At 36.1% G+C, this 10243-nt stretch overlaps 1 protein-coding gene across 1 annotated transcript in view; it reads right to left on the reverse strand.

Moving 5' to 3' along the window:
* LOC107728602 (SLIT-ROBO Rho GTPase-activating protein 2-like) overlaps positions 1-10243 on the reverse strand; it is a 109545-nt gene that overhangs the window by 52591 nt on the left and 46711 nt on the right. Inside the window, exon 3 of the mRNA XM_016538830.1 lies at positions 6244-6436. Coding sequence (XP_016394316.1) covers positions 6244-6436 — 193 coding nt within the window. The remainder of the gene's footprint in view (positions 1-6243; positions 6437-10243) is intronic.

The raw sequence follows: 10243 nt of genomic DNA on the forward strand, positions 1-10243 counted from the left end.
ATTTGTACTGGTGCAGAATGAGAGGGACAAGTACAGTACAGCCTAGCGCATTTCACGCAGGCTGATAGTTTCACTTTCGCCAGAAAGTCGTGTATGCCTAAGGTTAAAAATAAATGACATTTATAGCGAATGCCCCTATAAATGGTCTTATTTTTACGATTTAGTTTTAATCCAAATGATGCGTACGTGTGCTAAGTGAGTGAACATCAAACATCACACAACAGAATTGCGCTCTCTCTCTCTCTCTCTTTCTCTACCGTTAAGTAACTTGTGCATTGTTTTACTTACTTGTTTTTGACGTATCCGACCGAACTACAAACTTTCCAGTGATGTCTGTGAGAAAGGTATATTCACTCGACAAGCTCGCGCATCTGCGCCGCCACGCGCTCAATCTACTCAGCGCGCTTTGTTTATCAACTCGCGCACATCAGCTATACAGGCATTAATGATACTGAATGTTTAACATTATATTCATTGCATACATATACTTCGTAGACATCCTTAATCTCTAATAACTCCATTCTGCTGTCTGTTGTCGGTGTTTCATTGTCTGAATATGGCACTTATCACATGCTGTGTGGTATCGGCGTTTGGTATCGGTGCATCCCTATGACATACACCAGGGATGTGACATGGTGGCATGTGAAGAATTTTAAGAGACGAAGAATATGAAGAAATTCTTGACATTTGGTTGGAGTAAAATGATGGGAATTGATCAATGATATTACTTTACAAAGCAAAACGAGAAGCTCTGAATGTACACATGGACCATGAGGAGAAATTATTACTCAGCAAGGATGCATTAAATTAATCAAAAGTGACAGTAAAGGCGTTGATAATGTTACAAAAGATTTCAATTTTTTTATTCTTTAAAGAATGTATCATGTATCAATATTGATAATACTAAGCAATGTTTCTTGAGCACTAAATCAGCAAATTAATTATTTCTGACTGGAGTAATGGCTGCTGGAAATTCAGCTTTGCCATCACAGGAATAAATTGCATTTTAAAATACATTAAAATAGACAACATTTATGTTAGATTGTAATAATATTTCACGATTTTTACTGTATTTCTTTCAATACATGCATAAGAGTCATTAGCTTAGCAATATACTGACATCAGAGTCTGCTGTAAACTGTGAAGAGTGACCGATTCATTCAATATCGCTTGGAAGGTACATGAGAAGGCGTTGAGGGGAATTCTTCACTCTGGTGAGAAGTGTCAAGCTAGTCAGACTGGAGAGGAAATGAAACTTGCCTTGCCTGCTTTCTCTTACTGTCACACACTTATGAAGAATAGGCAAACACACCAGACCAGACGGACTCACTTCCTCTAGTCAACTAACCCTGAGCTCCTCACAAATGGGCTGGGAGTTATCGTGGCACAGGATACTGCAAAACAGGCAACATTATAACACTTGTATATTGAAGTCTAAAGTAGACAAAGTTTATTGACCAAAAGACAAACAAGGGTGTCCAGTCCAGTGTCAGTAAAATTGTTGATTTCTGTAGTTGACGGTAAATTTGTTTAAATATACTAAATTACATTTAAAAAATTAATTTAGAATAAAACCAGCTAAGTTGAATGTACAATATATGATAGTATTGTACCATTATGATAGAATGTACAAGAATTTACTTTACAGCACCTTCATAAATTCAATAAAACCATAAAAAGCACCTCCTGCATATTCTTTATACATCATTTTGAAGAAATAGAGATAAAAATCTTGCTGTAGAAAAGGTACATCGCCAAAGTAACTTGAATGCACCTGACGTTGTAATTACAACTTCTCAACTCAAATACAAGAGGACTTGAATGTGCCATTAATGCAGGGTTTATTTAAATAAACCTGAACAAGCTAATTAAGTTCTTACAGGTTACTAGACACTTCCAGAAAGGTGTTTTGGATCAGGTTGGAGCTAAACTTTGCAGGAAGGTGGCCCTCTTTGTACAGGATTGGATAACACTGGACTAAAATGTCAGACTACGAAATTCAGGAAGCGTGGAAACACCATATGACAACGTTTTAAAAACTTTGAAATGATGAAACCACCACTGACCATAACCACTAGGGGGGAAACGTTGAGAATTGGTTTGTAGTGTAATTGCAGAGTGGACCATTAAGCATATGACACATCACCGCTCCTCTGTGGCACCAGTGTAACCACCACCCTTCTTATCTGTCATGAGTCCAGACATTGTGGTGAGTTTCAGTTGCTTCTTTGTATCAACTCAATCCATTTGTAGAAAATCAGGCATGCTAGAAATTCGGTCAGTACCATGGCGTGTTATCATTCCAGACCGCGTGTTTCTTAACCATGCTGTCGATTCATTGCCGGGCAACTCGTCATCGGGCCTCCTGCTGGCTTGCTGAACAAATGACGCACACTGTCATACCACACATAGAGGAGCCTTTGAGGAACCTTTGAGTGGTAGAACGTAAGGCATTGAGTTGAACTCTACCCTGTAAGAACATAAGCAGTATATCAGGGGTCTCCAAAAGATTCCCATAGATGCCCCTCAGTTCGTAGGTCGGGCCTCACCGACAGCTACGTTCTTCTTGAGGAGCGGAACCGGAAAATACCTCACATTCCTTTGTGGCAACATCGTCCCAGATGTTGCCTTTTGCCTGCAAAACATACAGATGTTGGAGCTGGATTCCAGGGGCTCAAGGGACCCACGGAGGGCAGGGGATGGTATTTAGACTGGATGAGATTACGAGCCGATTAGAAAATCTATCTCAGCGGGGGTCACTGGTATCAGGGAGGACATTAGCAGGGGTTACTGCAGATTTGGTGTAGTGAGGGGGTGCTCAGAGAAAGAGATGGTGTAATGCGGGTCTAATGTGGAAGAAAAAGTAAAAGCTATGAGGAAATCGAGAGACCAGCACAATAAATTATGTTAAAATGAAGAAACAAGTTCTCAGAGAGGAAATGCAAGCAAAAGAGAGCAAAATACATGATGGAGAAGTTTTCTTAATGCTTAAGATTGTAAAATCTTAAAAAGAAGGTATCTTGTTTCAACTGTGAAAAGATGTCAATACACACTATTTTTCAAGTTCAAGTCCATCGACGTTAATCTACTCTGCTGTCTGGTTTGTTTGTCAGACAAAAATGGCAGATTTGGCATTATGATTGCTCAGATTGCCTGTTAATCAACTCCCAGCGAAGGGTCAATTGAGCAGCCAAGATTGGGCAAAGTTTAGAAATAACTGGGTCTAAAAAAATGACTGCAGTTAATGCCATGTGCTGCACTTTTCAAACTTTCTTTAAATAGATTTTTAATGATATAAGGTCTTTCTGTCATTTGGAGGAACCACTCATCATGTGGTGCAACCAATAATAGCAATAATTGTATTAAATTAAAAATACATTATCTAATTTCTGTGGCTGAAATATGAATCACTGCTACAGTATACTTAAGTGAATGGTATTTTTAAAATGTTTTATCAGTTTTATGCAATTAACAGAAAAAATAAGTCTCTGAAACTATCAAATTAAACAACTCTGAAATTATAGAACAAAAATATGAGATCATTATTTAGAAAAACTCAAAAGAAACACAAATACTTTTTTTCTAAATACTTTAATTACTGAGAACCTCTTAAAAATATGTTAAGCATGTTAAGGAAATGAATTAATTTTCATATAAATCATGGTCGCACCACATGACATTTTTTATGGCTACGGCTGATTCACCTAGATGAAAAAACACTAAAATCACTTGATTTAAAATTTTAATATGAATGTATGTGTACACAACATTGTTAATGTTTGAACAACTACAAAAGATATTATTATTTTTTGTATTTTAAAATTTGCCTGTCGAAAATCCTTATATGTCAATGACCCTTATTTTTGATAGATAACAGTTCAAATAAAAATTACAATTTATAAATTTGAATTATCCAATAGTAATGTAATATTATTATTATTATTATTATTGATTACAATTATTGTTACTGATCATAATTAATTATTACTGTTTGCTTATTATTTCATTATTTCTATATTTTTCAGGAACCTTTTTTTTTTACATAAAATTTGTTTTTTATTTATATAATTGTTCAAATAAAAATAACAAATATAATCTCTGTTTTATTATTATTATTATTATTGATTAATATTAATACATTTTATTTTGACTTCATTCGTTCAATATTTTGTCATTGAGTCATTTTTTATAATTTTTGACAAATGTGTTTAAAATGTTCAACTAAAAATATAATAATTGAATAGTTTATTTTCATCACTATTATTACAATTAATATCTTATTTAGCTTTTTTCAGTAATTTCTTAATAATTATTCTATAAAATGTCTACATTATGACATATATTGCTGTTGACCAAAAATTATTATTACACTAGAGCAGAGGTCACCAAACTTAATCCTAGAGGGCCAGTGTCCTGAAGAGTTTAGCTCCAACTTGCCTCAACACACCTGCCTGGAAGTTTCAAGTATACCTAGTAAAACCTTGATTAGCTGGTTCAGGTGTGTTTAATTAGGGTTGGAGCTAAACTCTGCAGGACACCGGCCCTCCAGGACCGAGTCTGGTGACCCCTGCACTAGAGCATAGGTCTACATTTGAAACTGAACCTCCCCCAGGGTCTAAGGTACACAGGGGTCTCATGTGCACCATGGTCTGATAGAGCACAGAGCTGTCACACAAAACTGCTCTCAAAAAAACATGTGTTATCTATTGATTATTTCTAGAAGCTGTCAGAGAGCCGTATGTTGACTTTCCCAGACCCAGCCTCTAGCACTCAAACCATTATATTAGGAACCGAAGAGTCAAGTGCAAATACAAAGAGCAAAATAACGTGAAAAGACAGAGAGTGAAAAAGGGAAGGAGCAAAGAGAAGCACATGACAAGGTGGAAAATGAAAGAAACAATGAAATAAAGGAAAAGTTCAAGCACTGGATATCCCCTGTCAAAACAGTGCCTGGGGCAAAACTGCCAGAAAGAAACCTGTCAAGGTACGCATACTAGACCCTGGAAAACAACAATGTTGACAATGTGTCACTGCAAATACAGGCCGTTGGGAGTTACAAAAGCACCTTGATAAATGTTAACGCAAGCACAATTTTTGCTTTATAGCGGTCGGGAAGACATTATTGTTACCGTCATAAAGGTTCTCATCAAATACTGCTTCAATTAACAAGACATACAGACTCATAATTCACACATAAGCCAGGGCAAGGAAGTACACTTCAAACTTTAACTTTTAGTTGGTCTTTAAGCTTTTCTTTGTTATTCTTTGAGGATGAGGCTACCACATCCTCACAAGATCAAACTGAATCCAACAGGATCCAAGCATCTAACCACAGAGATCCGTTTAGACAGTATATAACACTGATTAATAGGCTCTTTGACAGCATATCCTGTCATAATGACTGCAGTGAGACTGCATCATTCTCAAAGCTCGCTAGTAAGTATCGGGAAACCTGCATTAATTTAATGCAAGGTCTTCAGCATAATTGCCACTTGCCTTTCTATGCAACTAAGCTTTAAAAAGTATAAAATGTATAAAAATGACATTAGGGCATTCAAAAGCTTGTTTTGTTTCACGCTAAACAATAAAATTAGCATTATAAACTAATGCAGTCAATCAGACAGGATAAAATAAACATTTATAGCTTGAGTAAGAACATAAATGCTCCACTTTACTTGCTTTTCTTAACGTTACACCAGCTGTTTCTTCATAATACGGCATAATAACTCTAACCGCTACAGAATCAGGATCAAATATGGGTCACTGGAGCAGAACCAAGGACTTCGAAGAAAATGTTTGACTTTATTCCACGATCAAAATCCCTGCTGCTATCTCATCAGAGATATGAGACAAGCCTCTTATATAACAGCGGGGTCTTGTGAAAGCCTCAAAAGACTGTAAAACAGTTTTTACATTGTCAAAAGCTGATTCATCATCATTCTGACAAATAAGGAGACTCTGTTTAAGCCTACACGCTAAAATATGATGGTTATGAGTTGTTACCAAAGATTTGAATGAAATTATTTTGAATAAGCCTAAAGGGAAGTGTTGACTGGATATCACATGACCTTGGTGAGAGTTTACTCAACCGTCTCAACTTTCACTGCAAAACAGCACTTATGTAATCAGAAGAGTGTGAGAAGAGAAAAAATAAACGTATTGATTTCAAACTGTGCCCAGGTAATGGCACGGATCACAGGACTATGATGTATCAGCTGGAAACACGGCCAAATGTTCTATTACTTGAATTGAGGGTCCTTTGTGTAGCGTGTCTTGGCCAGGAACCTCTCTGCAAGTTTCTCTAGGTTGCGGGAGTAGTCCATCTCGATCTCTGCCTTCTTGCGGAAGAAGTCCTGCAGGTCTTGCAGGAGCTGCACGCGGAGCTCGCATTGCTGGTCCAAACACTTAAGCTGCTCCACCAACTGAGCTCGGATCTCTGCCAATCAGAGGAGGAGAAGAAGAAACAGAGTTATTACAGAACTTCCCACTCTGGTTATGCATTCTAAAAGTGTTCAGAACCACCTGGAAATTTTGGAGAATTACTGAAAAACGCAAACTAAATGCCATCATCTATCTATACACTAACATTTAAAAGTTTGGGGTTGGTATGATTTTTTGAGTGTTTTTGACGTCTCTAACGGCTGCATGTATTTAATAGAAAATATGGTAAATACAGTAATTACTGTTAATTATTACAATCAAAATTACTTTTCCACTGTAATACATTTTTAAATGCAATTTATTTCTGTGATGGCACAATAGAATTTTCAGCAGTGTCTTCAGTGTCACATGATCCTTCAGTAATCATTATAAATTACCAATGTTTAAAAAAAAATTTGTGGTAACCATGACATTTTTTCAGTATTCTTTGATGAATATGAAGCTCAAAAGAACAGCATTTATTTGAAACAGAATTTATGTAACAATGTAAAGCCTGTACTGTCACTTTTGTTCAATTTAAAGGTACACCTTAAGCCACCAAAATCACACTCAACAATCCCTGAACAAAATCATGTCAATTTTTTTTCTTGTAATTTGACAACTAAAAGCATCTAACTTATTTTTTGTAAGAGGGAAATATGGATTTCTTTATAAAATGCACAATCGAGAATAGGGGTGTGCGATATATATCGTCTGCGATAATATCGTAATTGTTGTTTTAAAAAATTTCGGCTTTTTCTTTTTTTTTAATAGATTTTTTTCATGTTTTAAATAATTTCAAATATCAGTATTCAACGTTTTATGTTTAATATATCAAAACATTATTTATGCATTTGTAATTGCAGGTTAAATGCATTCATGTCTTGCATTAAACAAAATACATGTGTGTAAATACATCTAAATGCCACTTCAGATGCAGCTTCTGTGTTGATTTCATTTGCTTGGTAACAGCCCAAATGTCTTATTATTCTAATTCCCTGATTATATGTAAGAATGTGACATTTTATAAAGGTAAAAATGCCCATAAAATGTAAAAATCTGTTTAAACTTATTGGAAAAGATTAATTTCTATCAGTATGAACTGACCACCACACAGAATATGAAGAATATTAAAAACATTATGAGTCAGCTGTCTTCGGCAGTCCTTAAGGTACCAGCACAATAACACACTCAGCAAAATATCGTCTAATTATCGTCATCGATAAAATCCCAGAAAATATCGAGATATTATTTTTTGTCAATATCGCACACCCCTAATCGAGAAATATGTATACCTGGTAAGCTCATTTTGGACATTGTTTGCAAATGCAACAAATTTTAAAAAGTGCTTTTTACCATTACTATTCGACTCAATTAAAACTCAATTAAACAGAAAGAATTCCACATATTTAATCTAGGACTTCTCACTACATGATCATCCTCTAATCCAGGGGGAAAAAAAATCATCCACATTTCACAATCTAGTTTATGCGGCTCCAGTCTAGTTCCTCAAAACAAAGTCAAAAATAGCTGGTGAAGAGACATTTCAACCTTCTATGCAAAAAAAACAATGTTTCAAAGAACTGGTTTTATGATTATCATTAAGTAAAGTGGTGCATTAACATTTTTCAATAGACAGAAGAACAATGAATATCAGGAGATCTTTTTGCAGAGGTCCATCACGCGCACACACACACATCTTCAGAGAGTTTATCCATTCTTATCACTTTTTATTTCCATTGCATCTCTCTCTGTCTCTCTTTCTCCCTGTCCAACATCCGCCGAGCACTCAAGCATAGCTCCAAATTAATTTACTCCACTCAATCCCGACAGCCTATTGAAATATTGAATTACGATTTTAACGTGAGCTCTTGGGAAGCCTGGAACTATGGATGGACCTACTTGTCCTGCATACTGAAATAAAAAAAATAAATAAATAAAAACATGATACGATACAGCAGAGCCATCTAATTTAGCAGTTGTATAGCAGTTCAATTATTCAAAGCAATGCAAAGTCCTTCATCCAAACATTAAAAACTATAAACTAGCACCTATTTCATCGTTTACAGCTGCAGGATCACATTTCAGTTGATGTATTGATGGCAAGTCTTGAGTTAGCTGTCAAACCAGTGTCACGAGTGATGAGAAAAAAACCTGAGAATGTCCAAGAATCAACAGTACCTTTGCATTTCCTGCTGTAAAGAAATCTGATGACTTTTGCCTCCATATGCTCTAACTGTTCCAGCCCGGAGAAGAGAGGAGAACAGCAGGGTGTGACAGTCCCAGGGCTATGATACCCAGCTGTCCCGACTCTATTGTGCTTTTGCGCTGAGAGCACACTTTCACTCTGACATCACACAGAAGTGGGATTTCCACAGCCTCTGTGTCTTGGTCAAGTCAAACACAACAAAGTTCACTCCAGTACATCCCATGACTATAGGACTGGGCTTTTCCCACTTCATATGACTCATTGTGATGATTTTTACATGACTATGTCATAAGGCAGCCCTCGTCTGGGATAATAACTACCCGGGCCTTCTTTCTGGCATGCCAACATGTGTCGATACCACTGCACTGACACATGTAATTTTCTGCTGTCCGTATAATTTATGATCATAGGAAATGAGTCAGTGCCACATCGTAATGCCTCAGCTTTCAAAGAGAGCCCTGTAATTTTAGCAAAAAGCAAAGCGTCTACAAACACGCACAGACAGAGCATGGTCAATGAGCCTGCATGGGCCTAATAATGCAATTATGAGCTCAATGTTTCATTTTTATTAAGATAAATACAGACACAAAGGAAACAGAGGAATGCATATGCAGATTTGTGTATGGGCATCCCTAAAAAATTTCTATGTGCCTAGTGGGTAAAATAAAATAAAATAAACTTATATTCATGGTTTATTCTGCTTTATAAATACTAGTCAAAAGTCATAGGATTATATCACAGTTTTACAGCTGTATAGTATCAGTAATTCATCAAATGATAACCAAATGATGGAAAACAGCATGATAACCAGTATTTATGTAGACGTGGTGCACACAAGCATTTTTGGCATTTTTACAAATTTCAAGCAAGTTTCTAGATCACAGTGTTGGAGTGATTCTGATGTTCTTGTGGCTGAATATGTGTTCATTCGTGTCTATATACAAACCAAACCCTCTTAGCTGTCAAAACGTCAGACTTTGATTGGTTAGGTGAAGGGCATGAGGAAAACAGGGCTGTGTGGGTTAGGGAAATAAACCGAGGCATAGATTTAATGGGATCATATTAAGCAAGACTGCTAGAAAAGTAAAACTTAAATATTAGAGTATAACCTGAACAGTTTGTGCTAAATGCATTACAAGCTAGAACAAGCACCACAACTGATTAAATCAGAATCAGCTGAAATATAAATGAAATTCACTGCTCTTTAAGTAAAGATTTGAGAAGAGCAGTAAACGCCATCACTGTCACCAAGAGCAGGAAGAGTATAATCCAACCACACTCACAAGGAAACTCAAGTCAGATGTTCTGCATTTGTCTCAGGGGCTCATAAAACATTTCCTAAGTCTGAGAAACACTGTGCTACCAATTCTCTGGCCATCCTGCTGTTCTACATCTATGGGAAGATCTTTTAAAATAGCTTGAGTGGAAAAAACATACACACAAAGTTAAAAATAATTGGAAAAAAAAAAACCTTAAATCTCTTTAGCTCCATATCCACCTCCAAAGGCAGACTGAACACTTTTTGTATATATATGAATATATATATATATATATATATATATATTAGGGCTGTGCGATATGGACAAAAAAAACCTATCGCGATTTCTTTGATCA

The sequence above is a fragment of the Sinocyclocheilus rhinocerous genome, unplaced genomic scaffold, assembly GCF_001515625.1.
Source record: "Sinocyclocheilus rhinocerous isolate Xijiao unplaced genomic scaffold, SAMN03320098_v1.1 scaffold757, whole genome shotgun sequence".
Taxonomy (NCBI): domain Eukaryota; kingdom Metazoa; phylum Chordata; class Actinopteri; order Cypriniformes; family Cyprinidae; genus Sinocyclocheilus; species Sinocyclocheilus rhinocerous.